The 18,199-nt window shown below is 37.6% G+C and overlaps 1 protein-coding gene across 1 annotated transcript in view; it reads left to right on the top strand.

Annotated features, from left to right (window-relative positions):
* Window positions 1-18,199, top strand: part of LOC102395698 (ATP-binding cassette sub-family C member 4-like) — a 312,677-nt gene that overhangs the window by 47,814 nt on the left and 246,664 nt on the right. The window contains exon 4 of the mRNA XM_045162476.1: window positions 8,264-8,488. Coding sequence (XP_045018411.1) covers window positions 8,264-8,488 — 225 coding nt within the window. The remainder of the gene's footprint in view (window positions 1-8,263; window positions 8,489-18,199) is intronic.

The following is an 18,199-nucleotide window of genomic DNA, read 5'->3' as shown; positions in this document are numbered from 1 at the left end:
TACTGTGCTTTATGATAAAGGTTTGAGAAAGAACATCAAAAACAAAAGAAGAGATGGGGAAATTGGAAAACATAGACTAAATAAAATTGTAGCATTAATATGAAATAGAAAAAGTGAAACAAATTAGATAAAAGTAAAAGATCATCATATAGTCCAGTTATTTTTAAACATGGCTGTTCATTAGAGATATATCTAAAGCTCTGGAGAAAAAAAAGCAATACCTAGACATTTGTATTTTTCAAAAAATTCCAAGATAATTCTGATATGCATCTGGATTTTAAAAAGTGATAACACGTTTTTCTATTAAATTGCAGTTTTCATGATATAGAGTTCTATTATTTTTCTGTTGACCAATCATGACAAAATGGTATTAAGTGAGTACTAGTTACATGTTTACAATAGTAAAAGATTTTTATCAGTTTTCACAATCAGTAGCCAGATAAAAAAGAAAAGATAATTACAATTGCAAGCCATAATTAACCTAACAGTATAAAATGAGAGAAAGAAGTGAAAGTGTTAGTTGCTCAGTCACGTCTGACTCTTTGTAACCCTGTGGACTGTAGCCCACCACACTCCTCTGTCTGTGGGATTCTCCAAGAAAGAATACTGGAGTGGGTTGTCATTCCCTTCTCCCGGGGATCTTCCTGACCCAGGGATCAAACTTGGGTCTTCTGCAGGCAGATTCTTTACTGTCTAAGCCACCAGGGAAGCCTATTAACAATATAAAATAATTACATACAATTTGGGGGATCAGGCAGAGTGATATGGTAGGTGGAAGTGCACATATGCATATATTTTCATCTGCTCAACCAGTCTGTGTCTTTTGGTTGGTGCATTTGATCTGATTACTGTTTTCTTAGTTTTTTTGAGTTTATTTTCTGTAGATCTTTTCCTTCTCTTGTGTTTCCTGGCTAGAGAAGTTCCTTTAGCATTTGTTGTAAAGGTGGTTTCGTGGTGCTGAATTCTCTTAACTTTTGATTATCTGGAAAGCTTTTGATTTTCCCATCAAATCTGAAGGAGAATCTTGTTGGGTAGAGTATTCTTGGTTGTAGGTTCTTCCATTTGAACACTTTAAATATATCATGTCATTTCCTTCCGGCTTGTAGAGTTCTGTTGAGAAATCAGCAATTGCCTGATGGGAGTTCCTTTGTATTTGTTGTTTTTCTTTTGGTGCTTTTAATATTTAATATTTTATCTTTGTTTTTAATTTTTGTCAGTTTTATTACTGTTTCTTGGTGTGCTCCTCCTTGGATTTATACTAATTGGACTGTCTATGCTTCCTCAACTTGGTTGACTATTTCCTTTCCCATGTTAAGGAATTTTCCAGCTATTATCTCTTCAAATAGTTTCTCAGGTTCTTTCTTTCTCTTTTCTCCTTCTGGGACCCCTATAATGCAAATGTTCACATCTTTAATGTTGTCTTTGTCTTCATTTCTTTTCATTCTTTCTGTCCTCCAGGTTATTTATTTGTTCTTCTGTCTCAGTGATTCTGCTATTAATTCCTTCTAGTGTATTATTCATCTCTGTTTAGTTCTTCTAAGTCTTTGATAAACATTTATTGCATCATCTCCATTATTTTCCCAAGATCCTGGGTCATCTTCACTATCATTATTCTGAATTCTTTTTCTGGAAGGTTGCCTAGCTCCACTTTATTTAGTTATTTTTCTGGGGTTTTATCTTGTCCCTTCATCTGGGACATAATTTTCTCCTTTTTCATCTTGATTGATATTTTGTAATATGGCTCTTGTTTTAGCTGCTGTAGGGCTGTAGTTCTTCTTGCTTCTTCTGTCTTCCCTTTGATGGAGGAGGCAAAGAGGCTGTGTAAGCTTCCTGATGGGAAGATTAACTGCCTATTCATTTTCCCCACAAACTCACTCTTTTTTGCCTATGTTTGACTCAAGCAGTCTTTCTTTGCCTGATTATTTATTTCTATATCCTGTGTTTTCTTTTTTTCCCCTCATAAATCAAAGATCATGGAATTGGGGAAGAAATGTTTCATGGGGAAACATGGAGGAGGCATTGTACCCACTGAGGAAGTTCTAGCATCAAACGTGTAAGAAGTTCCCCTGAACCAAGACATGGGGTCAAACAGATGATGCTTTTAGGAGGCTGAATACGAAGGACTCCATCAAGAAATGTCTGCCTCAGAGACTCTGAGACTCTCAGAGAACTTTGAATGATGAGCATGGTGGAATTAAGTTGGGCTCTTTAAAAAAATCTTGTATGGTTTTACAATTGTGAAGAATACTTGTGAAGGAATAAAACTATTTTCAGTTGGTTTGTGGAAAGAATTTTCATTAGATCATAGATTGGTGTCAAAAGTGAAGGATTTATGGGTAATTTTTGTCCTTGTTCCTACTTATCCAGAAAATTTTAATTTGGTTAGTTTCAGGTTTGATAGTGAATATTTTCTCAGCTGTTGTATTTCTTACTAGTTGAGGTTCAGGATCAAGAATAGACAGAGGAATCGAAGCTATGGGCCATGAACTGGCATTACTCCTTAATGAGACTGTTTTTTCAACTGGGTTATTAAATGATATCTTTTAGTATAAAAATCCTGACACTTAAGCAGTAATGATATACTTTTATTTGCACTTTTTTTTTTGGCTGAATTTGTTGCATTTGTTGGTATGCTCTTTGGTGGGTGATATTGCTCGCTCTTTCTTTTATAATTACACCAATGTTAGGCTCAATCAAAGAGCTGAGTAATAGGCAACAGTGATTCTCAGAGACAATCATAAGTTTCAGGACAGTTTGGGAAGGCAGGTGTTAGTGCTGGGCTTCTGGTGGAGAGCCCCAGGTTTGCAGGCTGCAGTACTGGGCTGTCCTTAGCCATACTTGGGCTGGAACTGTGCATGTGTCCAGTTTGACATTCTTGCTTCTCTGTGCAAGCTTCCCTTTCCACCTCAGTAAACTCTATAAAAAGTCTGTTTTACCATCCATTGGATAAGAGGCTCTTTTAAGCTCTTCATGCCCCTTGGAATGAATGATGAAGCATGCTGGAAAGATTATAGTGAGTCTTTTTGCTTTTGAAAACTGATCATCTTGCTCTGATTTGATCATCTTACTCACATTTAACTAAGCATTATTCCCTTACTTCTCTATTGTTGCTGTTTAGTTGTTAACTCATGTCTGACTCTTGCAACCCCATGGATTGTAACCTGTCAGGCTCCACTGTCCATGGGGTTCTCTAGGCAAGAATACTGGAGTGGATTGTCATTTCCTTCTCCAGGGGATCTTCCTGACCCAGGGACCGAACATGCAGCTCCTGCTGCATCTCATGCATTGCAGGCAAATTCTTTAATGCTGAGCCTTTGGGGAAGCCCTGCTTCTCTATAGTAGATAAAGACTTCTGTGACCTCTTGGAAGACAAAGCAGTTGATACAGGGTGTGAACATGTGTGTGCAACAAAACAGGAGTGTTGGGGTTCAATGTCACACCCATCTGAGGGATGAGGATAGCTTTCTGTAAATATCCTGATTGGGTACCAGTTGGCTGAGCAGAAAATGCTAGTTAGTTTTGTCTTATGTTTGGTATTTTGGATTCTACTTTCCCTTCCCCTTGTGCATGGGTTCCTCAACTTCAGAGAGACAGAGGAGAACTATCAAAGCAGGCCTGTCAATTTACCTTGCTTAAAAGGAAAAATTTGCCTCAAAATGGAGTTCCAGAAAGATTTCCAAACTTTTGGCATTTTGTCTTTTGACAAGTCTGTGGAGGAAATGATGTTGAGGGCCTAAGTGTTTACTTTTTGTGACTTGAATTCATGTTGAGAGTTTGGTTTTCATTGCTGGGGAAAAAAGGCACTTTCTCAAGGAGTGACTACAGGGAGAATGTAGTAGGATATTTGGTGGAGTGGCTATTTGGCAGGGTGGGCAAGTGTTGCTATTTCTTTGGGGAAAGAAAATTGCTTTCTGTAAGTGTTACTTACTCAGGAGTTAAGCCCTAATGCCTCCCAACTGATTGGTTTAGTATTTTAATTTTTTGCTCTGGTGAAGAAATCATTTTTTCCAAACCAACACCTGCAGTGTGTGGCTGATGGAGAACCATAGATATTTTATTTTTAGCTTGTCTTCTGCTGTGTTTAATTTTTAACTCCAAGGAACATCCCAGCTTCTAAGGTCTAGAGATATATTGATGCAGTGCCACCTGGAGCTGAGAGTCTGGGAACCTCCCAAGCCTGGTTTATTTGTGATACTCCAACAAAAGCTAAAGTCTTGTATCTTGATCTGCGGACATGTGGAATTCTGTCTGGGAAAGATTGGATCTGTGTTTGTGCCAATGTGTCAGTTCATAAAGGCTCTTAAAGCAGAAGATGATAGCAGGAGTGTGTCTTGCCTACATGAGCCATCTTGACTTTCTGTTGGGCTGGAACATTGAGACTACATGGGACAGGGGCAGGCTAACAGCAAGGCTTGTTCATATGGAAACGAATATCTTATCCTTCTTCTGTCACCTTTTCCTCATTCATCTTAGGCAAAGACTCACTAGGTGTTTTACTAAACGTGTTCTAAAACACTGAATGTAATATTTATTGAGCATCCACAGTGTACCAAACATAGTGTACCAAGGATTTATTACTTGAAAAATTTTGGCTTAAGTTTAAAGCTATTGTCTGCTTGTCTTATAGAAGAGAGTGGATCTGTATATTTTTCTTTTAGATTAGCCACGAGAGTAGCATTTTGTGAAAAATGCCATTTTAATATGCTAATAATAAAGGTGAAACTGGTTTGTGTGTAGAAATGCAAGAGATTTATGGGTATTTATTTTGTTTCTTGGAAGCTTACTGAATTCACTGATGAGCTTTAGTAGTTTTCTGGCAGTGGCTTTAGAAATTTCTATGTATAGTATCATGTCATTTGCAAACAGTGAAAATTTTACTTCTTTTCCAATTTGGATTCCTTTATTTATTTTTCTTCTCTGATTGCTGTGGCTAAGACTTTAAAAACTATGTTGAATAAGAATTGCAAGAATGGACATCCTTTTTTTGTTCCTGATCTTAGAGGAAATACTTTCAGCTTTTCACCATTGAGTATGTTAGCTGTGGGTTTGTGGTATATGGCCTTTATTTTGTTTAGGTAGGTTCCCTCTATGCACACTTTCTGTGGAGTTTTTATCATAAATGGATGTTGAATTTTGTTGAAAGCTTTTTATGCATCTATTGAGATGATCATTTGGCTTTTATGGATATATTATTTTAATTTGTTAATATAATATATCACATTGATTGATTTGCATATACTGAAGAGTCCTTGCCTCCCTAAGATAAATCCCACTTGATCATGGTGTATGATCTTTTTAATGTGTTATTGGATTTGATTTGTAAGTATTTTGTTGAGGATTTTTGTTTCTATGTTCATCAGTGAGATTGGCTTGTAATTTTCTTTTTCTGTGGTATCTTTGTCTGGTCAGCCAGACAAAGGTCCTGGACTGATGGACAAAGCCATCAGGTCCTGGACTTTTGTTTTTTGGGAGGTTTTTCCTCACAGTTTCAATTTCAGTACTTATGATTAGTCTGTTCATATTTTCTATTTCTTCCTGGTTCAATCTTCAGTCTTGGAAGGTTTTACTTTTCTGAACACTTGTCCATTTCTTCCAGGTTGTCCACTTTATTGACATATATTTGCTTGTAGTAGTCTCTCATATTTCTTTGTATTTCTTTAGTGCCCATTGTAACTTTTTCTTTTTCATTTCTAACTTTGTTGATTTGAGCCCTCTTCCTTTTTTTCTTGATAAGTCTGGTTAAAGGCTTATCAATTTTGCTTATATTTTTGATAAACCAGCTTTTAGTTTCATTGATCTTTTCTATTGTATTCTTTGTCTCTATTTAATTAATTTCTGCTCTGATATTTATCATTTTTTCCCTTCTCCGAACTTTGAATTTTGTTTGTACTTCTTTCTCTGGTTGCTTGAGGTGTAAGGTTAGGTTGTTTATTTGAGATTTTTCTTGTTTCCTGAGATAAGATCATATTAGTATAAACTTCCCTCTTAGAACTGCTTTTGCTGCATCCTATAGGTTTAGTATCATTGTGTTTTCATTTATCTCTAGGTATTTTTTGATTTCCTCTTTGATTATTTCAGTGATGCATTGGTTGCTTAGTAAAGATATTATTTAGCTTTCATATCTGTGTGATTTTTTTTTAAGTTTTTTCCCTTGTAGTTGATTTGTAATCCATAATGTTGTGGTTGGATAAGATGCTTGATATGATTTCAGTTTTCTTAAATTTACTGAGGGTTGCTTTGTGGCTCAGCATGTTAGCTATCCTGGAGAATGTTCCATGTGCACTGGAGGAGAATGTGTATTCTGCTGCATTCAGATAGAATGTCATATAAATATCAATTATGTCCAATTATGTCCATAATGTGTCATTTAAGGCCTCTGTTTCCTTATTGATTGTTCTGTCTGTATGATCTGTCCATTGATGTAAGTGGAGTGCTAAAGTCCCCCACTCTTCTTGTGCCAATATTGATTTCTCCTTTTATGAAAAGACAACCCACAGAATTGAATAAAATATTTGCAAATGAAGTGATTGATAAGGGATTAATCTTCAAAATATATAACAGCTCATGCAGCTCAATAGATTAAAAAAAACCCAATCAAAAAAATTGGCAGAAGGTCTAAATAGACATTTCTCAAAAGAAAACATACAGATGGCCAAAAAGCATGTGAAAAGATGCTTAACATTGTTAATTATTAGAGAAATGCAAATTGAACTACTTTGAGTCATCACCTGACACCAATCAGAGTAACCATCATCAAAAAGTCTGCAAATAATAAATGCTGGCGAAGATATGGAGAGAAAGGAAACCTCCTACACTGTTGGTGAGAATGTAAATTATACAGTATGGAGGTTCCTCAAAAAAACTAAAAATAGAACTACCACATGATCCAGCAATGCCTCCACTGGGCACGTATTTGGAGGAAACCATAATTTGAAAAGACACATGCACCTCAGTGTTCATTGCATCACTACTTACAATAGTCTAGAAGCAATATAAAAGTCTATCGATAGAGAAATGGATAAAGAAGATGTGATATGTATATACAATGAAACATTACTCAGTCACAAAAAAGAATTAAATAATACCATTTGCAACCACATGGATGGACTTAGAGATTATAATACTGAGTGAAGTAAGTCAGATAGAGAAGGACAAATATCATATGGTATCACTTATATGTGGAATCTAAAAAAATGATACAAATGAACGTTGTTCCAAACAGACTTCAAAAACAAACTTTTGGTTTTCAAAGGGGAAAGGCAGGAGGAGGAATAAATTAGGAATTTGGGGTGAACATATACACACTACTATATATGAAATATATATTAATAATTAACAGGGACCTACTGTATAGCATGGGGCTTCCCACGTGGTTTATTGGTGAAGTATCCACCTGCTAATACAGGAGATGCAGGAGATGTGGTTTTGATCCCTGAGTCAGGAAGATCCCCTAGAGGGGGAAATGGCAACCCGCTCCAGTATTCTTACCTGGAGAATCCCATGGACAGAGGAACCTGGCAGGCTACAGTCCATAAGGTTGCAAAGCATCAGACAGTGAGCAGAAAGCACTGTGTAGCACAGGGAACTGTACTCAATAATCTGTGCTAACCTATATGGGAATAGAATCTGAAAAAGAATAGCTATATGTATAACTGAATCGCTTTGCTGTACACCTGAAACTAACATAGCATTGTAAATCAACTATGCTTTACTGTGCCAATAAAGGTCCACATAATCAAAGCTTTGGTTTTTCCAGTAGTCATGTACAGATGTGAGAGTTGGACTGTAAAGAAGGTTGAGCACTGAAGAATTAATGCTTTCAAACTGTGGTTCTGAAGAGAGTCCCTTTGGCTTTAAGGAGATCAAAGCAGTCAGTCTTAAAGGAAATCAGTCCTGAATATTTATTGGAAGGACTGATGCTGAAGCTGAAGCTCCAATCCTTTGGGCACCTGATGCAAAGAGCCAACTCACTGGAAAAGACCTTGATGCTGGGAAAGATTGAGGGTGCAAGGAGAAGGGGGTGACAGAGGCTGAGATAGTTAAATGGCATCACTGACTCCATGGACATGAGTTTGAGCAAACTCCAAGAGATAGTGAAGGACAGGGAAGCCTGGCATACTGCAGTCTATGGGGTCACAAAGAATTGGACATGACTTAGCAACTGAACCACAACAAAAATTAAAAAAAAAAAAGCAAAGCTTGTGGTAAGGAAAACTGTTATGGCTTATATTTCTAATTAAGGTTTCTTTTCCTTTCCTTTTAGGAAATCTTCAGAGTACTATTACCAACATATTTTGAGGATTTACTTACTTACTTTCAAAACTATGATCCCTCTGATTCTGGGGCTTTGTTCAAAGCCTATGGCTACACTGTTGTACTGAATGTCAGCTTTTTAATTTGGAACATTCTGCACCACTTTTTCTTCTATTACACTCAGCGTATAGGAATGAGATTAAGAGTAGCTGTGTGCCATATGATTTACCGCAAGGTAAGTGTCATTTGGTACAAAAATTTGTACCTCCTCTGAAGAATCTGAAGCATATTGGGAAAGTTCTCTGTAGATTAAAAATTTTGTCGCTGTGTTATTTACTTCTTACCAGAGATACTTGATATTTGTTTCAAGCCAGTTTGTTGTTGTTTGAGCAAACTTTACCAATATATAATGAAAAGTTTTGTTTGGAGATCAGACCAGGGCTGCCTTTGATAACTTTTATGCATAGGCTGGTGCATAATACCCACTAAACTTATATTGAAATCTAATTAAAAATTAGGTATCAAAATTATCAAACTGATTTTCAGTGTTTTCTTGCCTAAATTTTATTGTGGTATTCATGGAAATTTTGTTGTTTTTCATTTAAACCTTCATTTACATCAAAGTTGTGTTTAAAAGTGAGTTCAGTGATTGGACATATAACATTAAATTTAGGAGAAAAATATGTGTTTAATAAATGATTATATTTTATGATACATCTAGTCACATTTAATATAATTGTGCTTACTAAATAAAAATAGAAGTGAAATCTGTTCCAAATTAGATTCACTCATGATATTCTGTGGTTATAATTGTTTTTGATAATGTTAAAGAAAATGGTTGAGTGTTTGGGAAAAAATTTGAAATTTTAATTTGTTTTTAGCAATTTTAGAGGGTATTTATGTTGCTATTCATTGAAGTTATTAATGCAATATTTGGGTTTTTGTAGTATGCATTATAGCAGCTTTAATAAAATCTGGTTTGATGTTTCTAGTGTTTTTGTATTGAGAAATGCTATAAAGTTATTCTATATTTTACTCTAGTCTTATCTAGTATAAAAAGAGTTAAATATGTCAGATGTCTTTACAAATGAACTGCCACAAATGTCATGTGCTGGAGAGCTCTTGTTAAATGAGTTCTTAGATATATCTTTGTCCTGGGCTCTTTGATTTTTAAAAAATCCTTATTTAACCATGTTGTATACTTGAAATTTCCTGAGAGAGTGGATTATAAGTGTTTTCACTGCACACACAATAAGATAACTATACAAGGCAATAGATATGTTAACTGTTTTAACTACAGTAATCATTTCCCAGTGTACATTTATGTCAAACATCTTATTGTGCACATTAATATATATATATTTCATTAAAAATAAACAAAATCCTCATTGAAAGATAAAACCAAGCAATTTAAATGAAAACAAGCACTTCTTTTACTTCATTGCTACTTATCTAGAACTTCTATTTTTTAGGAATATTTTTCTCAGCAAATTAAAGATATCTTTCTTCATCCTTTTTTGAGCAGAGTCTTGTTAATCTTTGGGCTATGTGAGCCTGATTAATGGACCTAACATTCCAGGTTCCTATGCAATATTGCTTTTTACAACATTGGATTTTCCTTTCACCACCAGACACATCCATAACGGGACATTGTTTTCACTTTGTCTCAGCCTCTTCATTCCTTGTGGAGCAATTTCTTCGCTCTTCTCCTGTAGCATGTTGGGCATCTACTGACTTGGGGAGTTCAACTTTTAGTGTCAAATCTTTTTGCCTTTTCATACTGTTCATGGGATTCTCAAAGCAAGAATGCTAAAGTGGTTTGCATTCCCTTCTCCAGTGAACCACGTTTTTTTCAGCTGAACTGTTTCAAATCCTAAAAGATGATGCTGTTAAAATGCTGCACTCTGTATGCCAGCAAATTTGAAAAGCTCAACAGTGGCCACAGCATTGGAAAAGGTCAGTTTTCATACCAATTCCAAAGAAAGGCAATGCCAAATAATGTTCAAACTACCGCACAATTGCACTCATTTCACATGCTTGCAAAGTAATGCTCAAAACTCTCCAACCTAGGCTTCAACAGTACATGAACCAAAAGTTTCCAGATTTTTAAGCTAGATTTAGAAAAGGCAGAGGAACCAGACATCAAATTGCCAACATCCACTGGATATAGAAAAAGCAAGAGAATTCCAGAAAACATCTAGTTCTGCTTCATTGACTACACTAAAGCCGTTTAATTTGTGGATCACAACAAACTCTGGAAAATTCTTAAAGTGATGGGAATACCAGAACACCATACCTGCCTCCTGAGAAACCTGTATGCAGGTCAAGAAGCAACAGTTAGAACCAGACGTGGAACAATGGACTGGTTCCAAATTGGGAAGGGAGTACATCAAGGCTGTATTTTGTCACCCTTGTTATTTAACTTCTATTCAGAGTGCATCATGCAAAATGCCAGGCTGAATGAAGCACCAGCTGAAATCAAGACTGCTGGGAGAAATAGCAATAACCTCAAATATGTAGATGACACCACCCTTATGGCAGAAAGCAAAGAGAAACTAAAGAGACTCTTGATGAAAATGAAAGAGGGGAGTTAAAAAGCTAGCGTAAAACTCAGCATTCAAAAAACAAAGATCATGGCATCCAGTCCCATCACTTCATTGCAAATAGATGGGGAAACAATGGAAACAGTGACAAACTTTATTTTTTGGGGGGGCTCCAAAATCACCACAGATGGTGACTACATCCTTGAAATTAAAAGATGCTTGCTCCTTGGAAGAAAAGCTATTAACAACCTAGATAGCATATTAAAAAGCGAGACATTACTTTACCAACAGAGGTCTGTCTAGTCAAAGCTATGTTTTTTTCCAGTAGGCATGTAGGCGTATGAGAGTTGGACCATAAAGAAAGCTGAGCACCAAAGAATTGATGCTTTTGAACTGTGGTGTTGGAAAGACTCTTGAGAATCCCTTAGACTGCAAGGAGATCAAACCAGTCAATCCTAAAGGAAATCAATCCTGAATATTCATTGGAAGGACTGATGCTAAAGCTGAAACTCCAACACTTTGGCTACCTGATGTGAAGAGCTGACTTATTGGAAAAGACTCTGTTGCTGTCAAAGACTGAGGGCAGGAGAAGGGGATGACAGAGGATGAGATGGTTGGATAGCATCACCAACTCGATGGACATGAGTATGAACAAGCTCTGGGAATTGTTGATGAACAGGAGAACCTGGTGTGCTGCAGTCCATGCGGTTGCAGAGTTGGACATGACTGAGCAATTGAAGAACAGCAACAAGTGTGAAAATGGGGGCCCTGGCATGTCACTGTCAGTCAGACTGTAGCTGCTGCTGCTGCTGCTGCTAAGTCACTTCAGTCATGTCCGACTCTGTGCGACCCCATAGACGGCAGCCCACCAAGCTCCCCCGTCCCTGGGATTCTCCAGGCAAGAATACTGGAGTGGGTTGCCATTTACTTCTCCAATGCACAAAAGTGAAAAGTGAAAGTGAAGTCGCTCAGTCGTGTCCAACTCTTAGCGACCCCATGGACTGTAGCCTACCAGGCTCCTCTGTCCATGGGATTTTCCAGGCAAGAGTACTGTGTTGCCATTGCCGTCCCCACATAGACTGTAGAACATAGGCTAATTTGTTTCTAGGTGATGTGGAAATGCAACAATGCCCGTACACTCCAGTCAAGCATCTTCCTTGTCCTCCATCATCAATTTTGTTATTCTGTTGCACCTTCTACCATTTAGAAGGTGAATACTCAGGTTTCCCTACAAATTATCTAGAAGTTTGTCTTAGCAGATAATGTTTAACTCCCATAACTAAATAAATAAATAGGAAATTTCACCAGAAGTGCACTATGAAAATCTTATATTAGCTGTGAGGTGGTGTTTCGCTCAAAGTTTACTCTTTGATGCACATGTAAGCCATTGTCCATCTGGTTTTCTTTCTCTTCCCACTAGTTCTTTGGAATGTTGCCTTTGAGAAATTGGACCCTTCCTGGCATGCTGCTTGAAAGTGAAAGTGATAGTATTAGTTGCTCAGTCATGTCCAGCTCTTTGCGACTCCATGGGCTGTAACCTGCCAGGCTCCTCTGTCCATGGAATTCTCCAGGCAAGACCACTTGAGTGGGTTGCCATGCCCTTCTCCAGGAGGGCATGTTGCTTACATGAAAGTAAACATTTGCCAAAGGCATTAATTTGCCTACTTGATTAGCCTTAAGGAATTGTTTCTTTTTCCATCTTTTAGAAAATTTTATATAATATTTAAAGAATACACTCCATTTACAGTTATTATAAGATATTGGCTGTATTCCCTGTGTTGTACTATATATCATTATGGGCTACCTTACTCCCAATAGTTTGTACCTCCCACTCCCCTATCACTATATGGCTCCCCCACTTCACTGGTAACCACTAGTTTGTTCTCTATATCTGCGAGTCTATTTCTCTTTTATTTTATTCACCAGTTTCTTATATTTTTAGGCTCCACTTATAAGCAATATCATACAGTATTTATCTCTCTCTCTCTGACTTGTTTCATTTAGCATCAGTTCCATTCAGTTTAGTCACTCAGTCATGTCTGACTCTTTGCGACCCCATGGACTGCAGCACACCAGGCTTCCCTGTCCATTACCAACTCCTGGAGCTGGCTCAAACTCATGTCCATTGAGTCTGTGATGCCATCCAGCCATCTCATCCTCTGTCATACCCTTCTCCTCCCACCTTCCATCTTTCCCAGCATCAGGGTCTTTTCCAATGAGTCAGTTCTTGGCATCAAGTGGCCAAAGTATTGGAGTTTGAGCTTCAGCATCAGTCCTTCTAATGAATATTTAGGATTGATTTCCTTTGAGGTTGACTGGTTTGATCTCCTTGCAGTCCAAGGGACTCTCAAGAGTCTTTTTCAGCACCACAGTTTAAAAGCGTCAGTTCTTCAGTGCTCAGCTTTCTTTATAGTCCAACTCTCACATCCATACATGACTACTGGAAAAACCATAGCCTTGACTAGATGGACCGTTGTTGGCAAAATAATATCTCTGCTTTTTAATATGCTGTCTAGGTTGGTCATATCTTTTCTTCCAAGGAGCATGTGTCTTTTAGTTTCATGGCTGCAGTTACCATCTGCAGTAATTTTGCCCACCCCCGCCCCCCTGACCCCCAAAAAAGGTGTGTGGATTGATACTTAGGTTGCTTGCATATCCTGACAATTGTAAATAATGCTTATATGAACATTGGGGTACATGTATCTTTTTTGAAGTAGTGTTTTTGTTTTTTTGGATATATCACAGGAAGTTGAATTGTTGGGTCATGTGGTAGTTCTGTTTTTAGCTCTTTGACAAGCCTTCATATAGTTCTTCATAGTGGCTGTCCAATTTACATTTTCACCAATATTGTATGAGTGTTACCTCTCCTCCACATCCTTACCAGCATTTGTTATTTATGTTCTTTTTGATGAAAGTCATTCTGACAGGTCTGAGGCGATATCTCATTGTGGTTTTGATTCACATTTCCTCACTGGAAAATGTCTATTTAGTTCTTTCTGCCCATTTTTAATAGGGTTGTTTGTTTTTTGAAATTGTGTTATATAAATTGCTTATATATATTGGATATTAATCCCATATAGGTCATATCATTTACAAATATTTCCTACGATTCAGTGTCTTTTCTTTTCATTTTGTTGATGATTTCCTTCTCCAAGTAAAAGTTTTTAAGTTTAGTTCTGTTCTATTTGTTTATTTTTGCTTTCATTTCCTTCACTTTAAGAGAGAACCTCAAAATACACTGCTTTTGTTTATGTCAAAGAGTGTTCTGCCTGTATTTCCCTTTAGGAGTTTTATAGTATCTGGTCTTACATTCAGGTCTTTAATACATTTTGAGTATATTTTTGTATATGGTATTAGAGAATGCTTTAATTTCATCCTTTTAAATGTAGCTGTCCAGTTTCCCTAGACCTTTGTTGGTAAAGTAATGTGTCTGCTTTTTGATATGCTGTCTAGGTTGGTCATAGCTTTTCTTCCAAGGAGAAAGCTACATTTAAAAATAACCAAACTGATCACTTGAATCACAGCCTTGTGTAACTCAGTGAAACTATGAGCCATGCCATATAGGGCCACCCAAAATGAATGGGTCATGGTGGAGAGTTCTGACAAAATGTCGTCCACTGGAGAAGGGAATGAAAAATCACTTCAGCATTCTTGCCTTGAGGACTCCATGAAGATATGAAAAGAAAAAAAGACAGGACACTGAAAGATGAACTCTCCAGGTCAGTAGGTGCCCAATATGCTTCTGGAGAAGAGTGGAGAAATAGCTCCATAAGGAATGAAGAGGCTAAGCCAAAATGAAAATGACACCTAGTTGTGGATGTGAGTGGTGATAGAAGTAAATTCTGATGCTGTAAAGAACAATATTGCATAGGAACCTGGAATGTTCTGTCTATGAATCATGGTAAATTGGAAGTAGTCAAATAGGTTATGGCAAGAGTAAGCATCAACATTTTAGGAATCAGTGAAATAAAATGAGCTGGAATGTGTGCATTTAATTCCGATGACCATTATATCTACGACTGTGGACATGAATCCCTCAGAAGAAATGGAGTAGCCTTCATAGTCAACAAAAGAGTCTGAAATTCAGTACTTGGGTGCAGTCTCAAAAATGACAGAATGATTTCTGTTCATTTCCAAAGCAAACCATTCAATATCACAGTAATCTAAGTCTATTCCCCAATCAGTAATACTGAAGAAGCTAAAGTTGAACAATTCTGTGAAGACCTACAAGAACGTCTAGAACTAACACCCCCCAAAGATGTCCTCTTCTTTACAGGGGACTGGAATGCGAAAGTAGGAAGTCAAGAGATACCTGTAATAACAGGCAAATTTGGCCTTGGAGTACAAAATGAAGCAAGGCAAAGGCTAACAGTGTTTTGCCAAGAGAATGCAGTGGTCATAGCAAACACCCTTTTCCAACAACACAAGAGACAACTCTACACATGGACATCACCAGATGGTCAATACCAAAATAAGATTGATTATATTCTTTGCAAATGAAGATGGATTAACTCTATACAGTCAGCAAAAACAAGACTGGGAGCTGACTGGCTGAGTTCATGAACTCCTTATTGCCAAATTCAGACTTAAATTGAAGAAAGTAGGGAAAACCACTGTGCCATTCAGGTATGACCTAAATCAAATCCCTTACGATTATGCAGTAGATATGGCAAATAGATGCAAGACATTAGATCTGATAGATACAGTGCCTGAAGAACTATTGATGGAGGTTCATAATGTACAGGAAGTGGTGATCAAAACATCCTCAAGAAGAGGAAATGCAAAAAAGCAAAATGGCTGTCTGGGGAGACCTTATAAATAGCTGAGAAAAGAAGAGAAGTGAAAGGCAAAGGAGAAAAGGAAAGATACCCACTTGAATGCAGAATTCCAAAGAATAGCAGGAGAGATAAGAAAGCCTTCCTAAGTGATCAGTGCAAAGAAATAGAGGAAAACAATAGAATGGAAAAGACAGAGATCTCTTCAAGAAAATTAGAGATACCAAGGGGACATTTCATGCAAAGATGGGCTCGATAAAGGACAGAAATGGTATGGACCTAACAGAAGCAGAAGATATTAAGAAGAGATGGCAAGAATACACAGAAGAACTGTACAAAAAAGATCATGACCCAGATAATCATGATGGTGTGATCACTCACCTAGAGCCAGACATCCTGGTGTGAAGTCAAGTGGGCTTTACTTAGGAAGCATTACTACAAGCAAAGCTAGTGCAGGTGATGGAATTCCAGTTGAGCTATCTCAAATCCTGAAAGATGATGCTGTGAAAGTGCTGCACTCAATATGCCAGCAAATTTGGAAAACTCAGCAGTGATCACAGGACTGGAAAACTCAGTTTTCTTTCCAATCCCAAAGAAAGGCAATGCCAAAGAATGTTCCAACTACTGCACATTTGCACTCATTTCACATGCAGCCAAAGTGTTGTTCAAAATTCTCCAAGATAGGCTTCAGCAGTACATGAATTGAGAACTTCCAGATGTACAAACCAGATTTAGAAAAAGCAGAGGAAACAGAGATCAAATTGCCAACATCCTTTGGATTATAGAAAAAGCAAGAGAAACCAGAAAAACATTTACTTCTGCTTCATTGACTACACTCAAGCCTTTTACTTTGTGGGTCAACAACAAACTCTGGAAAATTCTTCAAGAGATGGGAATACCAGACCACCTTACCTGACTCCTGAGAAACCTGTATGCAGGTCAAGAAGCAAGTTAGAACCAGACGTGGAACAATGGACTGGTTCCAAGTTGGGAAAGGAGTACATCAAGGCTGTATATTGTCACCCTGCTTATTTAACTAATAAGCAGAGTACATCATGCGAAATGTTGGGCTGAATGAAGCACAAGCTGTAACCAAGATTGCAGGGAGAAATATCAATAACCTCAGATAATGCATATGACACCACCCTTATGGCAGAAAGCAAAGAGAAACTAAAGAGCCTCTTGATGAAAGTGAAAGAAGAGAGTGTAAAAGCTGGCTAAAACTTTCAAAAAAACGAAGATCATGGCATTCGGTCCCATCATTTCATGGCAAAGAGATGGGGAAACAATGGAAACAGTGACAGACTTTATTTTCTTGGGCTCCAAAATCACTGCATATGGTGACTCCAGCCATGAAATTAAAAGATGCTTGCTTCTTGGAAGAAAAGCTATGACCAATCTAGACAGCATATTAAAAAGCAGAGGCAGTACTTTACTGACAAAGGTCCATCAAGTCAACTATCGTTTTTCCAGCAGACATGTATGGATGTGAGAGTTGAACCATAAAGAAAGCTGAGTGCCAATGTATTGATGCTTTTGAACTGTAATGTTGGAGAAGATGCTTGAGAGTCCCTTGGACAGCAAGGAGATCAAACCAGCCCATCCTAAAGGAAATCAGTCCTGAGTATTCACTGGGAGGACTGATGCTGAAGTTGAAGCTCCAACACTTTGGCCACATGATGTGAAGAACTGACTTATTGGAAAAGGCCCTGATGCTGGGGAAGATTGAAGACAGGAAGAGGAGACAACAGATAATGAGATGGTTGAATGACATCACTGACTTGATGGACATGAGTTTAAGCAAGCTCTAGGAGTTGGTGATGGGCTGGGAAGCCTGGTGTGCTGCAATCCATGGGGTCACAAAGGGTTGGACACTACTGAGTGACTAAACTGAACTGTGCAGTTTCCCCAGCACCAGTTATTGAAGAGACTGTGCTTTCTCCATTGTGTATTCTTGCCTCCTTTGTTTTAAATTAGTTAACCCTAAGTGTATGGGTTTATTTCTGGGCTCTCTATTCCATTGATCTATGTGTCTGTTTTGGTGCCAATATCATACTCTCTTCTCTTGGGCTTCCCTTGTGCTCAGCTGGTAAAGAATCTCCCTGCAATGTGGGAGACCTGGGTTTGATCCCTAGGTTGGGACAATCCCCTGAGAAGGGAAAGGCCACCCACTCTAGTATTCTGGCCTAGAGAATTCCATGGACTGTATAGTCAATGGGGTCACAAAGAGTTGGACACGGCTGAGTGACTTTCACCTCACTTTCATACTATCGTTTTGATTACTGTAGCTTTGTACTATGGTCGAAGTCAAGGAGTATGATTCCTCCAGTTTTGTTGTTCTTCTATTTTTTTTTGACTATTTGTGTCATTTGTTTTTCCATACAAATTTTATATTTTTTTGTTTCAGTTCTGTGAAAAATGCCACTGGTAATTTGATAGACGTTGCATTGAATCTGTAGATTGCCTTGGGTAGTATGGTCATTTTGACAATACTAATTTTTCCAATTCAAGAACATGGTATATCTTTCCATCTGTTTTGTTATCTTCAATTTCTTTCATCAGTGTCTTATAGTTTCTAGGGTACAGATCTTTTACCTCCTTAAATAGGTTTATTCCTAGGAATTTTAG

The sequence above is a fragment of the Bubalus bubalis genome, chromosome 13 (genome assembly GCF_019923935.1).
Source record: "Bubalus bubalis isolate 160015118507 breed Murrah chromosome 13, NDDB_SH_1, whole genome shotgun sequence".
In the NCBI taxonomy this organism is placed as follows: Eukaryota; Metazoa; Chordata; class Mammalia; order Artiodactyla; family Bovidae; genus Bubalus; species Bubalus bubalis.
This window is presented reverse-complemented; position numbering and strand designations above follow the sequence as displayed.